We start from the raw sequence: 20841 nt of genomic DNA, 5'->3' as shown, positions 1-20841 counted from the left end.
ACTCTAGTTGAAGGGTTTCTTCCCTTCTTCTGTTTTAGATTATACAAACTTTCAAGTGGAGGCAGACCAGGGATTATTAATAAATTTACCTCCTTCCTTTTTCTTTTCAACAAGATTTCTCTATATCATATAAATTTAGCTCTAAGTGATGCTCCTTGATTTTCAGCTTTGTGAAGATGCATCAAGAGAGTAATTTCTAAAGCTAAAAAATCAATCATCAGTATTCCTGTGGTCTATGTATGAGACTACTACTTCTTGTTGTTAATGTGTATACAAAGATAGTCATATCCTCAAGAAAGACATTACTTCTTGCAATTATTTCTTCTTACTTGCTCTATATTTTACATTAACTTTTATGGTAGTCAGAGTGCTGACCTCAATATTCTGTAACTATGAGAGCAGAGCAAATTACCAACAAAATTATATTTTGCATCACTTCATTAGGATAAGTAATGGGAAAATGGGAGTTCAGAAATCACCCAATTAGTCAATTAGCACTTTAGTAACCAAACAAATGCTCAAGTAGCTTCACAAACAGTAAGCCAGTATATGATGGCAATGCTGCTGAAGGTGGTGGTGGTGGGAATAACCACACAAATCAACCCCACTTCCTTCATTGTTCTTGGCCACATACCTTCCCCACTCTTGCTGGCACAAGTAACTGTGCTACAAATCTGACCAAGAAACCTCTCTGGGTTAACATTTCCTCCACCCAAACCAGGTGAATCTCCAGAAACTGATTCACTTTCCCAATCCAGTTCTCCACACAACCACACAAATGCTTGCGCAAGCACAAACTGTGACCAGGTAGCTGCATGGAGCAGCAACGCAACCAGGCTGCATAGGCGGGGTAGAGTTTCTCCTTACAGGTCAGAGTATTTGTAGTTCTGTAAACTAAAAGATAGACTTTGTCATTTCTGCTGTCTGAAAAATCTCCCTGGAGAGCTTTCATTGACCTGTGCTACAGATTATTTTTGCTTTTTAAACATTTCTTTCGATGGTCTCTCCCTTTCTCCACTTTTCCATTGAGCTACATGGTATCTGCTGCCTCTGGTATCTTCATTCAACCTGTTGCCTTCACCTCTCCTCACCTTCTCCAGTCAGTGCACTTCAACTCCACTTCCACTCAATGATGTAATCTGGAAAGTGAACATTTGCTACTATACATTGCAGCTTATTTAGCAAATCTGGATTACACATACAGCATGCACAAAACAAGATGGCTTTCTGCCCAAATATTCCATTCCTTGCTGCTCACACACAACACAAAGTAAGTTCAGAATTTTAAGAAATACCTTTATGCAAAGCTTTGTGGTAATTTCAACACAAACTGGTGCATTGCAACTGTCCCTGACAAGAATAGGTGAGGGCTTACAGAAAGGAAAGCATGACACTACAGAATCTTTTGTGAAATCCTGCTGCCATACACAGGTTTCATAATTTCCTAAAGAAAAATGAAGAACTCTCTTGAGAACTCTCGTCAAACTTGCATTTTGAGAAGCCACAAATTAAAAGATGAGCATCACAAGCTAAATATATCTAACACAAAGAAGGGCATAAAGTCTTAAGAATCTATTAAATAGTCCAAACTTACTTCATCAGAAGCAGAGCGAAGACACTGGACAGCAGCCTGTTTTTTCATTTCCTCTAGTGTTAGATCAGAGCACTTTTTCTTACTCTTTCCCCATTTCTTGTAAGCTCCCTTTTCCCAGCCCAGGAAGATGTCATTCTCCTAAAATCAAAATAAAGAAATTACATTATTTAAAATACATGAATATCTCAGTACATAGCAGAACAGGACTACAAATAACATACTGTTCAAAATAAAAACAACCTCATCCTATATACTAAAAACTACTTTTTGCCAAATTAAAGATAAGTTTGATTACAGAAAACTTGCACTTACTATTCAGAAAAGCACGCATATTTTTCACAGGACATGGAGGCTACTCACACTTCATGGCAATATTTTCCAATTGCAAAGCATATACATAAAGATCATTTTACAGCCAACTTATGGTTGAATGTATTACTGTAATTTACACAAAATATGTTAGAGAGTTTCACTGATCTCTGAAATAATAAGGATGAAAAGCAAGTAGTTCAGAGTTAGGATCAAACTTAAGAGAAAGCTAAACAAGCCAAAAGAAGAAAATGCAACGTTAGATCCCAAAGCCTTCAACTCAGTCTCACAATGAACATCATTAAGACTAGAGATAGCAGTGCCTATCTTAAAAGGAACCTGAACTAATTTCAGAAGAAAATTAGACATGGGGCGGGGGGTTTCCCATACATGTGAGAACATTTAATTAAGAACAATAAAATCAAAGAATGCTACTGTATTATATGTAATCATCTGAAGATATGTAGTATCCATTTTATATCGCTTTTCAGAATTTACAAGATTTATTATCAGACTTGCGTATTCTTCACTGTCCGTTCACATATATACAGAATTTCCCATATTAATCTCATCAAAGAAATATTTTGGCTACCAGGAAAATAATCTTTAACGTCTTTCAATGTACGCTGGTCTAAATCATCTTCTTCAGAGAGATCCACAAACACCTGATGCTTTTCAACATACCTGTTTCAACCTTTTCAACATATCTTTTATTACTGCTAATGAAGTCCTGGCTAAGGCCTACCCTCATTTAAAACAACTCCCAATTCCCCATGGCTTCAAAATGAAGTAAAATCAAGTTGTCAGTGAAACTAGTTGTCTCTGTGCAAAGAATAAGATGGGGAAAAAAGGGGGTGGAGAAAGACCAATCACCTTCAGAAGCAGCCATTGAAATGGCTGCTGTTTGTGATTTTACATGACCAAGTCCTTCAGGAAAGAGTACAACAATTTGTTGAATTTATTTCTTACAGTCTTATTTGATCACCAAAAACTGGAGAAATGGCTTTAGTTCTGAAAGAACAAAAAGCTACCAGTCGCTCTTTTTTTCCTTATACTTGTGCAAGATGCCAGTGATTCATTTAAAACAAGAAATTTAAACAGGCTACTGTTCTTAGAAGGAGTAATAGAAATATGTAATAGGAAAAAAAAAAAAGAAAAAATAAAATCTCAGAAAATAGGTTCAATAGAATGTGTACATGTACACTCCATTTTTTTAAAAATAAATTTAAGTCTTTTCCAAAATTGTAGTTTATATATTTTTTTTATACACAATGAGGCTGTGGAGCACTCAAAATTCTTCCCAATATTCACGTGAAAGTATACAAACTGATGAGACCCACCTGCGTCTACCAGCTTCCAAAGCCTGTCCTGCTCATCCACATGGGCACAATTACAAATTAAAAAATACAAACCCACTTGCAACACGTTACTCAAAATGAAAATCCAGGCACACCAGCAAACGTGCACTGGGTTAACTTAATTTATTCTGCTTTTAGATGGAAAGCTGATTAAGGCAACATCTACACTAGGAAAACATTGCCAAAACGCTATATATTAAAGTATTTTGTTTTATCTACACCAACAAAGCTTTGCTTTGTACTAGTACATTAAAGCTAACCTCCGCAAGAGTAGCTTTACTAGCCGTATACGCTAGCAGTCTGTCAGCAGAGCAGTAAGAACCTTCATGCTTACAGAGATTTATAAAGCATTTCATTCAGTTCTCCACATACATAATTTGAAAGGTATCTGACACTTGTCCACAAGCTTTGACACTTTTCAATTTTTAAAAATTTAATCCTTGCAACAAATACCCATTTTTAAATGGGGTAAGGGAGGTCAAGTGGAATTCTCCTTCAGGCCCCCACCACAGAGCTGCATGTATCACAGTCTCATCCCTCCTTCCAGACTAAACACGTTGTTCATGCACTCTGCGAACAACACGGCTCATCTTGTAGGATGCAGCAGTTGAGGACAGAGCTCCAGTAGAATCCTCTCCTCCTTTCTAGCTCTTTATACAATACACAGAAAATTTGTTTCTGAACATATAGTTTTCAGTCACACCTGGCTGCCAGTGCTTCATGCCACCATTTTAGGTTTTATAGGAAAAAGCCTGAACTTGAGTTTTTGAATTTTTTTTCCTGGACAAACTTGCTAGTTTTTTAGCCTCAGATTTTAAAAGATTAGCAAACACCATGGATTACAGCTATGCCACATAAAATTTTGAAGTTTAAAATCTTCATGTAAACTTCAATATTTATCAGGACTATATATGAATTTGATATAGTCTAAATTTATTGAGGACCTTGCACTTTCTGCATACAAATCAAACACCACAGCCATAGAGCACTATAGAACAGTGAAGAAAAAAAATCCTTACATGTAATTCTTGTGTTATAATCTATCAGAATTACCCTAAATCAATTTTAAAAAAAGGAAAGAAAAAAAGCATTACAGTGGAACAGCTAAGAAACAAGACAATGTCACATACCCTAGAGAGTGAGTTTGTAGAACTTGAGGTGTTACACAGAAACCAAGTGGAATTCTGCTTTTATGATGACTAAATTGATTTAAAAAAAAAAAAAAAAAGACAATCCAGTAGTTTCAAATGGTTTAAATTAATCTCTTGCTTTTTTCCCCGCTTTTTTTTTTTTCCCCTTTGTCTCCAGTGGTCAGAAGCCCATCAGTAGGTTTACTTCTTAGACAGGAAAATATTAAGCCCATGACAAACAGGAAAGCAAGCTGTTCAACAAAACATTCTGTATGCACGAAGGCAAATAAACTAGCTACTTCACATGGAAAGAATCACTAAGGACTTCTGTTCTCTTCAGCTACTAGATGCCTTTGTTTACCTTGGTTTCCTAACAGAACTAGAGATTCTATTATAATGCTTGTTTTAATGCAAGAGCTCTACCATAAGCTTAGAGTTTTCACAATTCTGTTCAGTGGTCGCTGAATATTTCCTAACAGCAATGCCACCCCAAACTTAGAGATTTAAAAAGCATGCATACACACAGAAGAAAAACTGAAATTTGGCTTACAAGATTCTAATACTTAAAACAGACTACCACTACTTAAATTTTTAAGGGACAACCACCCAATATTAAATATCAACAGTAAGCCAGGGCCATCTGGATATTGGAAAAATTCAAGTTTGAATACCTAAACTGTTATTTAAACATATATTCTTCAGAGTCCTACTGTACCTATCTACTACACAACTAGATAATCTCATATTAGAGATTTTTAATTGTAAAGACAGTGAAAGTGCGAAGTTTCATGACAAAAATAACTTAAGAACCATAAATGTGGCTAAAGAAATTTTGAAGTATCTGTATTCTTTATGCTAATGCTGCCTCAAGAAATCCAGTATTTGCAGTGCTTAATTCAATCATGAATTAATGTACAGGTGTAAATTCTAGAAAAAGATTTCTAAATTGTTTCTCCTGCTCAACTACGCAAAAGCAGGAATTCCACTGCTTCTCTCCACACTACCAAGAAATTGGAGAAGCAAAAGAAAAGCAAGTCTGGTAGTGATTCTTACTTTTGTTAGAAAGATAATAGAGAGATATCTATTATCAGTAAGAGAACAGATATGACGCCTTGTGATAAGATTGAAAATTGTTCTGAAGTTCATAGTCTACATAAACAAAAAATCAAGTGTTAAAACATACTTCAAGAATCTGCCAGGAACTACCCATATTTCATAAAAGCTGGAGTCAAGTTCACTGATGCAGAAACACTAGATGACTCAAGGTCCCAGTTTCTGTTCAGGTAAGTAAACAGGCTTAAATTTTGCCTTATCAGCAGAATACACAGGAAAGAAATCAGATCATCAAACTCCCCAAATGGGGAAATCCATGTTTTTAAAAAAATCAGACTTTTTTTCTTCAAGTAAGTTCAGGGAAACTGATTCCCTAAGATTCTCCCTGTGTAAATGCACTACAGATTTAATTAGATACACACTAAGATGATGAACAAATATAGCGTATATTAAGTTTTCAGATAATGTATTGAACAGCCTTAATTATCTATGTGGTCGACATTTCTATTTCAAATTATATACAAGAGACTTGAGGGCAAGAATTTCCATTCTCTTAGAGGAGAGAATAAAATACTGAGTTAAAAAAAAAAGTCTGAATCAGTGAATTTTGAAGAACTCCTCTTTTTTGAGTGTTTTAATTTCAGCACAAACCAGTTGCTAATCAAGCATATTACCAGCTTGGTGTTTCTTACTCTCATAGAAGTTATTGCTGGCCAGACAAAACGTGCTGCTTCAACAAGCAAGTTCTAGTAACGACAAGTTCATACAAAAAAAGTAAGCAGCATTCAATATCGTAATTTCTCAAATACAAAATAATCACACACGCAGAGTCTCTCCCTTTAAGGATCCAACTCAAAGAATACCATCAAAATAAGTAACCTAAACGTCCAGACAAGATCATCTAATGTGAAAAAGAATTCCCAAAATTTTTTACGGTGTGCAAGCAGAGTCCTGCAAGACTAACATGTGAACAATCTTTCCTTCTTATAATTCTCAGTTAACAGATTAAGATATATCTCCAAGGAAGGGGGAAAAAATTACCCACAGTTTTTTTAAAAGGGCCAAACATTTGCCAAAGACTCAGCAGAACAGTTGATCTGTATTTTTGCCATGAACACTTTGGGGTTGTATGTCTACTGAATGTCTGCCCTGTTCTGTCCAGCGTAGTACATAACTATTAAGTTTTGCCTGCTTGTTCCAAAATGGGGCATTAGTATGCAGACTCCTCTACTAAGCTGTATGAGAAACCTTTCTTACAAAACTTTTTAAAAGATGCTCAAATGCAATTAAAATAGATCATCAAATTACTGGACAGGCCAAAAGGAAAAACAGAACGAATGCTTATATGGACAGAGTGAACAGTGAATGCATATGCCATCATTCCTTATAAAGAAGCTCAAAACCAGGAAAAGACAGGTCACCCAAACCAAATGCTATACTGTGGTCATGGATTGTACAAGATGCCACAAACTCCAAAATGTTTTGATGGAACTACAGAATTTGCAGACCTTTACTCTGCCTATGAGACAGAACAGTCTCAACTCAAGCCAGCAGCATTCTCCAAAGGCATTCACATTCTCCTCTCCACAAACACACCCAAAATATTTCCTGAATACCAATATGCAGTCCACAAAATTTCCCTGCTAAAGTTAGTACAACTTAAGTCAGTGACAGCTATCAAGGTCTGTAGTGAATAAATGAAAACAAAGACTATATAACCTGGCATAATGAAAACCCAGGTAGTCCAGCAGTCCCGGTCTCTTCTGGCAACAACAGTTTTTACAGCATTGATGTTTAATTAAATGCAGTGTTCACGTAGACAGGTGCGAACCATTGTGCTCTGCAAGAAAGCTTTTCCAAAAACTTACTCAAAGAACTCCAAAAATCAACTCTTGAGATGTTTGGATAGGCAGGGAATGGAAGAAAATAGCCATAATTTATATCCAAAATGGAATAGGTCCTCACTACCTCTAGGAGGATCTCATAGTGGAGAAACTGCAACAGATCACACATGTATTTCACCTTTAAGATTATTCAAGAGCTAGACTGTATAAATAATTTAAGTGATCTTCCCTGAAAAAATACTTCCCCTAAACTGAGATTCAAGAAAAACTCTCGTAGATTGCTTAAAGCCACAGGGATATATACCTTTTCATAATGGCTTCTGCAAAAATTTTTAAGAGACATTGCATCTCATTATAACTAATGAAAAAGGTCTATAATGGGCCAGGATCAGCTCAGACATTCCTCATAGGCTGCCTCAGACTGAGACAAAGATAATGAGATAATACATACGCAAGACAATTCAGAATAAAACAGAAGAACAGTAGCACAAGCTCAGCTTATATTCTCCAAAAGACGTGCAACAAGAGGTTCAACAGACAAACAGCAGATAAGGACACTGTCAGAGAGCAGCACAAGTTTTCTCCATGTCAAAAGCCATGCTACAATGGAATGGAGAAGACCGGAAAACGTTCTTTAATGTTAGACAATTACTCCAAATCCAGATATTACCAGAGAAAGAATTCATCTTGGGCTTTTTGTGAAAAGCCAGAGAACCATCCAGCCACTAGTCACCTCTTTCCTGGTTGCTGTAACTGGAACATTATAATCCTATGCAGTTGGAGTGCAACAGAACAGCTGATAATATATCAGACCACATCACACACTGCTACGACTTCAAGGTCCTCAAGGCATTCAGGACTGATGATTCCACTATCTGCAGGCAGGGAAGAACTCTACCTATCAAAACCAATCAATCCAAGTATAAAATCCTGTAATTCAAGTTTCTGTCAATTATAAACTCTTGCTTATAATGCTACCAACTCAAAAGGGCAGTCTATGTGTTCTTCACTAATTAGATGCTACTCTAGGCTGAAACCAAGCAGAAGAAATTTGATCACACCTACTCCAAAGAGCGAGAGAACATGCAAATGCTGCATCTGTTGAAATCCTACGTTTGTTGAACAGGCTGCCTTTAGAGTTTTCCCATTAAAGTAAAAGCAGAAAAGAAGAAAATTTAGCAAGGCTATAGCTACAGCTACAAAGACACAATTTTACTTGCACGTCTTACCTACCTGGTAGAAAAGAAAGCCAAGAACTCAACAGAAACTGCCAGTACAGAGTGCAGATACCTGAAAGGGACATGTTATGACTGGAGAAGTTATTCCACAGAATTTATGGTAGCTGTCTTGAACTTAGGGATAAAGTTGTGTGGCAAGCATCACAGACCACTGTAACCATCTGATTTCAGAGAATATAGGCAGTGCACACCTATGCTTGGAGACGCGTGCTGAGTGTACTGTCACACAATGGTCTACTGTACAAAGAACACTAAGGAGGTATCTCAGCTAGCCCCAGAATCCAAAACAATACAATTACATCAGCACAGAGATGGCTGCAAATAAATCCTGACTCTTAGGAGGACTAACCAGCTTGGCACTTGAGCTTATATCTCTGCTTTGCACTATGTAAGCCTTTGTGAGAATACATCAGTAGTCATAACAATAAAAAAGTGATTCTGTTATTCTTTTTGCATGACTGTTAGATGGATGCTATTTAGAAAGTCACAGAAGGCAATATAGTACCATTTTAAAAGATAGGTTTGATTACTCAGAGCAGAAGCTAATGATAACATTTTAACTATATTACACGGATGTGCCTACTTCAATAGGATAGTACATAAGATAGGCACTGCAGACCCTACGTAAGTTTAATGTCCTGAAAGTTATGTTTCACATATTAGAACAAATATGTTTGCAAAGGAATCAGCATTTCAACATAATCACTCACATCGGTACAAAGGCAGAAGACAGTTTGAAAGAAAAACTTTCTCAGATAACCACAGTCTTTAAGAATAAATGCTTTTCTTTTGCACTAACATATCAGCTGAAGCTGACTACCCTGAAACCTGTATGGTTTGCATAAATACAATGACCCTGAGAGCCTACTGCTGAGCTCCAACCCCTGCCACCATAATTCCTATCCCTGAAATGGAATAAAGAATATAAATGCCTAGTCCATGATACTCCAAATCTACCCCACATCTAACAGTCACCAAGACAGAAATACAGAACAGAGCAGTTCTAATTAACAAGTCAAATGCCAACTACAAATTAATAAATTTTTAAAAAAGAAAAGAAAAAAAAAAGATTAAGTCCCCCAGAGACACTGCACCAGTGAGAACTTGAGTTGCATTGGTCAGAACTGTTACATGAGCTTTGGCTGGTGTCCTGGTTTCAGCTGGGACAGAGTTAATTTTCTTTCTAGTCGCTGGTACAGTGTTGTCTTGGGTTCAGTATGAGAAGAATGTTGATAACACACTGATGTTTTCTGTTGTTGCTAAATCATGTTTAGACTAAGTCAAGGATTTTTCAGCTTCTCATGCCCAGCCAGCAAGAAGGCTGGAGGGGCCCAGGAAGTTGGGAGGGGACACAGCCAGGACAGCTGACCCAAACTGGCCAAAGGAATATTCCATACCATGTGGTATCATGCCCAGTATATAAACTGGGGGGAGTTGGCCAGGGCAGGGGTGGATTGCTGCTCGGGAACTAACTGGGCATCAGTCAGTGAGTGGTGAGCAATTGCACTATGCATCACTTGTTTTGTATATTCCAATTCTTTCATTATTATGATTATTATTATTATTGTAATTTTATTATTGTTATTATCGTTATTATTATTTTCTTCCTTTCTGTTCTATTAAACTGTTCTTATCTCAACACACGAGTTTTACTTTTTTTTCCCCATCCCACTGGATGGGGGGGAAGTGAGTTGAGTGACTGCATGGTGCTTAGTTGATGGCTGGGGTTAAACCACGACAGCTGGAAGCTCTTGTACTGACAGCACTTGCAAAGGAACCCAACTGAAATGACTTCAACACCTGCAAACAACTATAGGTGCAGCTGTTTTTCACAAGCCTATCTACAGGTGCTTTCACAGGACAAAGCCTATTGTGCTGGGGGAATCACAAGTGTGCTCTAAGACCGAAAACAAGAGGCCATACCCTGCTGCAGACGCAGCAGTTCAGAGAGAATATCTGGGAGTTTTCTGAGGCACATGCCTTTACAGTAAAGCCATTTCAGTCATCTTCCACTGCTTAACTGAAGAGGAATCCACCACCCCCCCCCCCAATTTTTCTCACCAAGTTAATATTGTATACAAAAGATTTATTTTCCAAAGTTTAAAGGAAGCACAGCTAAGTTTTCCTCTGTGAACTTAACTTAGTTGTCTGAGCTTTTACAAAAGATAAACTATTTTCTATTAATAAATAAGCTTTATGGGCATATTAACTTGAGGCTATAATACTGTTTCCTAAATATGATAAACCTACTCTTTCTTCAGTTTACATATTAATGTATGAGAAAAAGAGGGGTTTTATTCCCAACCCTGCAAACACGTACACATTTGAATACTCTAAGGACTTCAAATTAATCATATAAAAAAGTACAGGCAGAAGTCTTGGTCTCACAGTTCCCTTTCCTACCTAACTGTTCTTTTCTTCATTCACAAATTTCCACAACTTGAATTTTACATACTTAGTTTGGGTAATGATTAAAAAACTAACGTCAGAATATTTTCAAAATTGCTGCAATGGGAATGCTGCACAGCTTAATAAGCAGTAACACAAATAAAAACTAAACTGAAAATGTTCTGCATTCAAGAAATTTACTTCTACATGTTGCTGGTGAATTTTGGAACTTAATGACGCTTGTGTGCAGCAGTCACATGGCATTACTCTACTGTAACTGAACTATACTCTGCATATTTTAAAGCATTTAAAAAAAATGGGTTTGAATGACCCACAGTTATTTCTTAGGGATGATAGAAGAGCACTTGTACTTATATGAGAACCTGCATTGTCATCTTTTGTTAATCTGGCTGGTATGCCTATTTAACATTTAACACAGGGTTAGTGTAGTACAGAGGACCAAATCCTTATTTCTCCTCCTATCTTTAGATTATGGATGAGATTTTCACTTCAAAACAAACACAACAAAACACATCCTCTTCCCCCTAAAATATACATGTGAAAAACTAAATATCTATTACTAGAATATAAATCTAGACATCAGGTCCCTCTACTGGGTTAACATGAGATGGCAGGGAGAACAAACGCCCCACATTTGACTGTATCTTGGAACGGCACAGGTGCTGTCAGCAAAGTGTCCCATGTCACCAGCCCACACCAGCCAAATGCAGAAGAGTTGGCAATGATACCCCCACCCCAGTTCAGAGTGAAAGGCCAAAAGCATTTGCAGAGATAAAACCACACAGGAAAGACCTAAAATTTATCATATGTGGGCTGAGGCCTCTTTTCCACTGCTCTGTTCTTCTCAATACAAAAAAAGAAAACTACATTTTGGACTTTAAATATGTATGTGCTAATGATGAAAAAGCAAGAATAAAAACTATGATCAGCAGAAGTGTAGCTATCATTCTGAAGACTTTTCCCAACCCTCCATGTAAAAGATTACCCGAATGGAACTATTTCAAATCAGTCTACAAATAATCAGTCTTCCAGAATGAAACCGTCCCTCTTACAGACTGAAAAATCAAAAGGAAAAATCTCATGTGCTCACAGAAGAACACAGTTTGCCGTACAATAGCTACTTAATTCTGAGAGTTAGGAAAATATCTTTTAAAAAACCCACTTTTTTAGGATTTTTACTTTTGAGGGTCAGAAAAAAATGTCAACTTCCAAAAATGAGTTGAAAGAAGTAGATCAAAAGCAACAGAAGACACTTGATATGGAAAGTATGCATAACAAATGCATTTAGACCTTCATGCTGCATGACCAAAGGCTTACAAACAAAGCCTTTATCTCACAGAGTGTCTAGCTGTTGGGTTTGGGTTTTGTTTTGTTTTTTTTAAATAAAGGCTCTATCTCTTCAAAAGGGAGAACAGTCTGCAGGCAAAAAACCATGAACTTGTTATATTCAGAATACAGAACACTGATTTTAATACTGTACAAATAAAGATCAATGAAATAATGTTTCACACAAAATATATTTTAAGGCAATGCCTTCCGCTTCACACAGATTATACTATCTTAATGCAATATTTACTGTATCACAAACTGGTTTGAAAACACATGTATCTATAAATGTACTTTTAATTAGCATTTAAATAACAATCAGAAATCTTAAAAGCACCTAGTTGGTTTAACATTAGGAAACTAAGAACAAGGCATTCTGATAAAAACCAGTCTAGTCTGAAGTCAAATGACTGTCTCACAATGTTCAGATCTCCCCCAACAGCAATTCTGCGGGTCCCCAAAAGTTAAAGATTTGTCAGTAATTTTATGGGTTCTTCTCCTTAATTTATCTTTTATTCCAAAATAAGAAAAAATCAGTAATAAAATGCAAATTATGAAAGCAAATATACTTTACAGAAACATTCTGCACTTTAGTTACCATCACAGTCTTCAAATCCATACTGATTTTATGAAGTTTTCCTTAACAGACCAAAACCACCTAAAAGGTCATCTACCTCAGAACAAAAGAGTGCTTTCCAAACATTTTGAACAGAGACCATTGATAGGCCTCAAATCTTAAAAAAAAAAAACCAAAACAAACAAAAAAACCCTAACATACCTAAATAATGAATATAATATGTTATAAAACATGGTTCAACAGATTCCTTTAGTAATTTTGACCATTAGACATCTAATTTATGTGTAAATCAATTTGAGAATCGTGTTGTCTAGAAAGTTTGTAAGCAAGAAACATCGTTGTTTCTAGGAGGGAAAAAAAAAAAAAGGCAAATCTACCACTGAAGTCCTTACTTGTCTTCTGCTATCACAGACCTAAACTAACTATCCACCAAAACCCAAACCCAAACTAATTCTATGAACATCCTGCTGTGTCACAGTAATCAAGGAAAATGTGCAAACCCAATTCATATTGTCTTTGTATTCTCTCCTCCATCAGTCAACACTGGGGAAAAATCCCAAAGAGCCTCCTTCCTTCCACCCTCTTAAACCCTCCCACCAGCAATATCATTGCTGCAAAAAAAGAAGGGGGGGATAAAAAAAGTGCACACACTAAGAATGAAGGATTGCTTAAGAACTTTTACGTCTTAAGCTTTTAGACTCATTTCCAAAAGTAGGGAGTATGGCTTGAATAAGAATTGTGCTATAAATGCCAAAGATAAGTTCACTTCAGTACTTGAGTATTTTTTAAAAAACATTTAAAGCGTGTATATTTCAGAGGTGTTACAGTAATTCTTGACAGGTATGTATAACATATGCATAACCATAGCAGCTCTGGAAGATCTTGGTACCAGAGTGCAATTTACCATTAACAAGATTCTTTTCTTGAAAGCTCTCTAGTACTTTGAAACACAGCTGGGCAAAACATACCTGCTTATCAATTTTCCCAATATTTTAACAGATATTTCAATTTAAGCCAATGAGTCATCACTAAAAACTGCAAACATTCCAGTAAAATTTGGTTGCAGTGTATTAGGGTTTTACTTTCATCTATGTTTTCTGTACTGTGCCTCCCTCCTCGGCCCCCCCGACAAGTACTTGCAAAAAGCCCCTATCAACTCTCTGAAAACTCATGACTTACTGATCTATCATTTTGTGATATTGAGTCTGACTCCATATAATGACACCCAACAGAAACCACTCTAATTGGGCAAGGCATAGAATTAACAGTAATAATAAAAGCAAAAAAAAAAAAAACCCAAACAACCAAAAACTCAACTCACAAAAAAACCCCAAACCAAACAAAAACAAAACAAAGAAGAAAAAAACCAACAACCCCCCACACCAAACCCTTAAACGCATTTTATCTTCTATCTACATATCAAACTACCTCTCTGTACAGAGACAGATAGTATTGGAGGAAGAGAGGTCAAGTGACCCAAGCCACAGAAGTCTGCAGCAGAATCAAGACCAGAAACCACATATTATATATTACTAACAAACCAAATGGAACATTCCTGCTTATTCTCAAAAATAACCCTGAAGACCTAGTCAATCAAGACTCACATATTCTTTTGAAATACTTATTTTAAATGTAAGCAGAAGTGACTGATAACACACTAACACTGATATCTTAAATAGCTGGGTATGCCTAGTAAGGTTGGGGATATTTTTTCATACATTTTTTATTTTAAATCTTTCTGTACTTACCTGACAGAACCTCAGTCCAGGACTTCAGAGTTCCATTTCCCTGCTACAGTTGATGACACCAGAATACTATAAAGAAAGCATGGAAGGAGGCTCCCTGAAGCGACTAAAACAGTGCTAATGATGTCATCAACACTGTGAGGTGGAAAGATCTTAATGACCATCTTAACTTCAGTTTGTAACATTTCTAATGAAGATGATTTATACCGTATCCATAAGATTAAGACTTCCTAAATTGTTCCTCTTTACCACCTGCCCACCTGTGCTCCCCGCCCCCCAAAAACCACATTGCAATGGATTGTTCATATGTGTAATCCCATTTTGGGTGTTCAGAGACCACACATTCCTTCTAACCTGTTCGAAACAGAAGCAATTGCTGTATTTTGTGGAAGAAGTGATGGCTAATCACTCCCCACAGAAACAGAGTTCTAGAACCAAAGAATCATAGAATCATAGAACAGCCCAGGTTGGAAGGGACCTCAAAAGATCACGTGGTCCCCCCTTTCGAGGGAAAGGGAGCCTAGATAGATTTTCAAACACCCTGTCCTACTGCATCTTGAAAACCTCCAGCAACAGGGGGCTCTATCACATTCCTGAGGAGGTTGTTCCAGTGAATGATTGTTCTTACTACAAAAAATAAACAAATTTCTGTCTCACACTGAAGTGAAACTTCCCCCAGCACAACTTGTACGCATTTTCCTTTGTCTTCTCCATGTGGCTCCTTGTGAAAAGACAGCCTCCATCCTATTTGTAGCTGTCCTCTCAGTTGGGGAGAAATCACTGCAATAAACCCACAACTTAGAACAGTTCTTTCCCTGGAAATTCTGTCATCTTTCTCAAGAATCAAAGCAATCGTATGGGAGAAAATCCCTGAGACGCCAAGAACCAACTCTTCCATGGGAATTAATCTGAATTACAGGAGCTCAGCAACTCTCAGTACTTTACTTCTAAATTATTTCTCATTTAGATGTTGAATTGCTGCACTCTTCCCTGATTTCTATTTGTAACAACACTAGTATTTGTTTTTCCCCTTTGTCAATGTTGTACGCATCACCAAAATCGGATTGAAACTGCTTATACGCAAACATATGCTTTAGAGTACAGATTTTCTTGCTTCTCAATGCCTTAACTAAACCAAAATTAATTTTAAAATGCGAGGTTATACAAATAACCAGTAACCAATAGTAAATTAAAAAAAAAATAATAAAATAAATAAAAGGACAAGCACATGTGGTTTAAGATTTCCTCAATTCTCCACATAAGATATTTGTATTTGCAGTCTTTAAAGACTAAGCTATTTGAGAAAGCAATTAGGTAGCAGTATGTTTCACAACATATGCATCCAATCATTATTATATAATATCATCCCAAAACTAAATCGATATTAGGTCTCAAAACTTCGAAAATGGTTATTTGAAGTAGAGGGAACAAATCCAATAAGGTATGTTATAAGCAGGATCAAATTGGAGGAGGTGAAAAAGAAACTTCCAGCTTCTTCAAATCATGATGTTGTTCAGAAGACATCCTGTACGTTTGTACTACAGCACCCGCTCAGCAACAGAGGTTTTGGCTACCCTGTCAGCATGTGGTATTCTTCTCTCTTTGGCTCATTAGGTTCAGATAATCAGCTTGGAAAAAGAACAGACACATTCCTTAAAGATCTACTATCAACCCGCAAAGCACCCAGTTAAAGTATCAAAACAAGAAATAAACTGAATGAGGTTTTCATAATATAGTTACCCTGCTTCTTGCAAAGTCTGATAAAAAGAAAACTAATTTTGGCACTCCAGTCATTTCAAATAATCACAGTAGTGACTTCACAGTTATGACTAAAATGGACTGAAAAGAAACAAGTCTTCATTCTTCCCCAAGGCCACAGGACTATCTATAAGGCTCCTCAAATTCTGGTGTGGTTTAACTTGGTTTCTTTTTTCTGTCCTCACCCCACACCCTCCTTTCAAGCAGGTTTTGGAACTTTATTCTGTCCCCTTCTAAAATACAGCTATTCATGTCTGACCAAGACCTAAGTAAATTCACTGTTAAGGTACATTCCAAAGAGTGCTTATGGTGTTGGTTTTGGGTCTTTTTTTAAATTATTATTATTATTAGTCAGGAGGTTGCTCCTGGCGACTTCCACTGCTGCCAGATAAACTTTCGAACAAAAATTACTTTTGCTCATAAAGTTTTCTGTTTTGCACAATGGAAGCATGAAGGCTTTTATGCACAGTAATTGTTGCTAAGAGTTCAGAATCTGGCAGCATCTGACATGAATTTTCTTCTGCTTCAGCTCCATTTACATCTCTTCTGCAATACCCTGCCCTGCTTTTGCTGGATTTTTAAAAAGGTAAGCCAGAAAACAATGAAAAAAGGTAAGCCAGAAAACAATGAAAAAAGGTAAGCCAGAAAACAATGAAAAAAGGTAAGCCAGAAAACAATGAAAAAAGGTAAGCCAGAAAACAATGAAAAAAGGTAAGCCAGAAAACAATGAAAAAAGGTAAGCCAGAAAACAATGAAAAAAGGTAAGCCAGAAAACAATGAAAAAAGGTAAGCCAGAAAACAATGAAAAAAGGTAAGCCAGAAAACAATGAAAAAAGGTAAGCCAGAAAACAATGAAAAAAGGTAAGCCAGAAAACAATGAAAAAAGGTAAGCCAGAAAACAATGAAAAAAGGTAAGCCAGAAAACAATGAAAAAAGGTAAGCCAGAAAACAATGAAAAAAGGTAAGCCAGAAAACAATGAAAAAAGGTAAGCCAGAAAACAATGAAAAAAGGTAAGCCAGAAAACAATGAAAAAAGGTAAGCCAGAAAACAATGAAAAAAGGTAAGCCAGAAAACAATGAAAAAAGGTAAGCCAGAAAACAATGAAAAAAGGTAAGCCAGAAAACAATGAAAAAAGGTAAGCCAGAAAACAATGAAAGTTCTGAAGCAGTTAGATAGCAATGTGTGAAGTACAACCAAACCAGCAGCAACAAAAAACAACTAATAAAGCCACCAAATAAGAGGCATTTGCTTTCCTTCCTTCCCACTGTAAATCACAGCCATCTTATGAGACAAAGTCTACGATCAACAGCAACCTCATCCCTTCTTGAAAACATCAGAACTTCCCTGAGTCCTATATCCAGAAAACTCCAGTATTAAAAGTATTTTGATACAGGTTGATGATACAGAGAAATTAAAATAAAAAAAAAAAAGAAAAATAAAAACCAGGTGAAATCAGGACTGAAAAGTATCTTCGATGGACATATGAAATCCATAGCAATAAAGGCACATGGAAACAGTAATAAAGTTGTGCCTATCTGATACATAGCTTCACTTTTCTCCCCCTATTACAGCCATGTCAGCGACTCACTGTTCCACAACTCTTTTGCATACCTTTTATCAGGATTCAGCACTAACATTCTTTTAGAAGAGATGAATAATGCATGTGCAATAATTTATTTTAAATACCTGAATACTACAAAAAAAAAAAAAAAAGTGGGTTTTCTTTTCTTTACTGAAAATAGCACAAGAAGAAATCCATGAGAAGTGATGGGGAGTCTACAAACTACTGTGAGGCAGGCCAATTTGACACACAGTTTACAAGAATTACATTAGTTTACTAATGTTCCAAAATTAAATTAACCTTATAATCACGAGTACTGATGGTCTGCATTTACGATACAGAACATCCCAGTGATATCAATTGTAGCAATGTGAAAATATTGTTTAATGTAATTGCTCAAACAACAAACTAACTACATCAATCTCAGTTCACCCATCAAATCTGATTCCCATGTGGGTTATACCCCCCTTCCACCCACACACTGAAAGACAACCGCCTCCCCATCTGAGCCACACCCATGTATAATACACAAAACATAACTGATACAAAAACTCACTTTCACTGGACAACATCTAAAATATGTAAATACCTGTTCCTGCAGGTCGTAGTCATAGCTATCATGCAGCAGAAGACTGAGGACATACCGAGTATAAATCATGGCATCAATGCCACACTTCTCTAGCTCTTGTCCCAGCCAGGTCTGCACTGGACCCAAAGCATGTAGCAGAGACATTTCAGAAACAAATACAGGGCCTGGATAAGAGCTTGAGGAGCTTTCAGATGGCAAACCATCCACAACAACTGTACAGATAGGGCGCATGAATCTAGGTGGTTGGCATCCTTATAACGTGAAGCATTTTCTGTAGTTGATATTCCGTCGATATCTGGAGGTGATTTTCACTCCAGTAAATAGGAGAGAGGCTTGACTTCTAGGACAATCATTTATATTTCCTGGCAGTTAGCCGTCTAGAGACGAACATCACTCTTCAGGCATGGCCAGTGAATAAACTAAATCCTAATAGCAAACACATATGTAGATGTGTTTTTCTACCTTAATTTCACATTGAGGCCAGATGCAAGTCCCCAGCAGGACCTATAAAGAGGAAAAAATGATAAGTTGTGATAATATGTATCCATACATGAATAATATTAAACAGTGAAAAAACCACCCAATGTAGAAAGCAGTCATTTACATACTGCTTACTCCACATATATAGTACACCTATTCAGTGTCATTTTGAAGAGTAACAGGAATTATTCCAAGTTTAAAGGTGACTTTTAGAAAAGGTACTTTTTAACGCAGGAAGAGAGACTCTTTCATCAAAGACTTCACAACTAATCCATTGATTGAAATGTATGTTTGACCTAGCTTTATGAGAAAGTTGAGACTTTATTACTTTCACTATCAGCTGAAAGAAACCCACTTTGATAAAAACAAAAAAAACACCCAATCTATGTTAGTTTGCATAAAGACTGACTGTATATTTTGCATCACTAGAAGACAAGATAATCCTACTGTTCTACAGTGATTTCTGTTTCTGGGATAGAAAAAAGTGTCTTGTTTATAAAACACTGAATTTATGAAATTCATCTGGCCAGGAGTTTCAAAAATCCTACTACTAAATAGTTACTATCTTCAAGCTTGGGTTTTGAGTGCTTTTTTTAGTTTCAGTATTTGCCTTGCCTCAGGACAGCAAAGCATTTTATCATACAAAATCTGTCCTCATAAAAACATAAATCTCTGGAATAACTTAAAAAAATTGAGCGGAACATAACTTATCAGTGCCAGAATTAACATTTAACCGTCTTTACAGAAAGCATACACCAGTCTTACCTGAGAGCTTACACACTATACCATATCCTAAAATAGACAAACCATCCTAAGACTTATACCACCCACAATCCCAAATCAATCTCAATAAGTTAGGGGCAGAAGGTGCAAGCACCACACCCGTAGGCATTCTGCCCTCTAACCCAGAAGCAGCTAGTCCAAAAAAAGGCATTTTTGACTGGTCTGCCAATCAACCACATGCCAATCTGGCATTTGTGTAGGCCTTCTCTCTCCTCTCCAGCTTCTCAGCAGAGAAAACAAAGCTCAAATCCTAGCAGAAAATATCCCTTCACTGAAAGGAAACAAAGACTAAAGGATCTAAGCAAAATCTACTGTTTTGTGTCAACCCCACTGCAAGATGACCAACACACTCAAAACAGACATCACCTAATATATCTAAACTATATACTGTGGGCAGCATGTTTTGTGGCCAAACAAAATTGAAAGGTGACCTTACAGTTGATACCTATGCCCACACAACAAATGATCATAGTTTTTAGGAGCTTTCTTTGCATCACCACCCAGGTACAACTGTATATTCCAGATCTTTACTGAGTCAGCTGTGACATCATCAAAAAGAAACTCATTATAATCAGTTACTACAAAGCTGACAAAACCCTACACTACACTAAAGCCACCTTACTTCTCTGATGACAATGTTCATTTTGAGAAAGTAAGTAATGCAAGAGTATTCGATCTTTGTCAGCAGTATGTTTGTATTAGTCAGAATCTCATAAGTAAGCACAAATAACAGTAGGTAGAAACATCCTGCAAAGGGCCTGGAGGTTACTGCTTCATCACATAATTAAGAGAACACAGAGTATGAGAAAAGTCTAATATTGTGACCAAGATACTCCAAATCAAGAGCCACAAGTCCAAACTCTTAAGCATTCCATATTCTCTTAATTGTTGAAGAGCAACATTCCACTCAAAAGTCTATTTTGTCCTTCTCCCGTTGGTACTCCACATCACAGCATGTGATGAACACTCTTGCCAAGTCAATGCCACAATCCCAGTCAGCCCCCCAAGCCCCATGTTTCAAAGATCGGGGAAAACAGACACTTGTGATTTGTCTTTTTTGAGACATGGAGCAGAACTACCTGAATG

At 36.8% G+C, this 20841-nt stretch overlaps 1 protein-coding gene across 4 annotated transcripts in view; it reads right to left on the bottom strand.

Annotated features, from left to right (window-relative positions):
• Positions 1–20841, bottom strand: part of KIAA0232 (KIAA0232 ortholog) — a 72284-nt gene that overhangs the window by 34203 nt on the left and 17240 nt on the right. For 3 of the 4 annotated variants that reach the window (XM_052780543.1, XM_052780541.1, XM_052780542.1), the window contains exons 2-3: positions 18493–18996; positions 1595–1732 (exon numbers count right to left, since the gene is read on the bottom strand). In XM_052780543.1, the coding sequence (XP_052636503.1) occupies positions 1595–1732; positions 18493–18723 (369 nt within the window). In that variant the 5' untranslated portion in view covers positions 18724–18996. Of the gene's footprint in view, positions 1–1594; positions 1733–14586; positions 14653–18492; positions 18997–20841 lie in introns of those variants that run through there. The other variant, XM_052780544.1, reaches the window with a different exon arrangement.

Source organism: Harpia harpyja, chromosome 2 (assembly GCF_026419915.1).
Source record: "Harpia harpyja isolate bHarHar1 chromosome 2, bHarHar1 primary haplotype, whole genome shotgun sequence".
Classification (NCBI taxonomy): domain Eukaryota; kingdom Metazoa; phylum Chordata; class Aves; order Accipitriformes; family Accipitridae; genus Harpia; species Harpia harpyja.
Note: the sequence above shows the minus strand (reverse complement) of the source record. Positions and strands in the feature narration are given on the sequence as shown.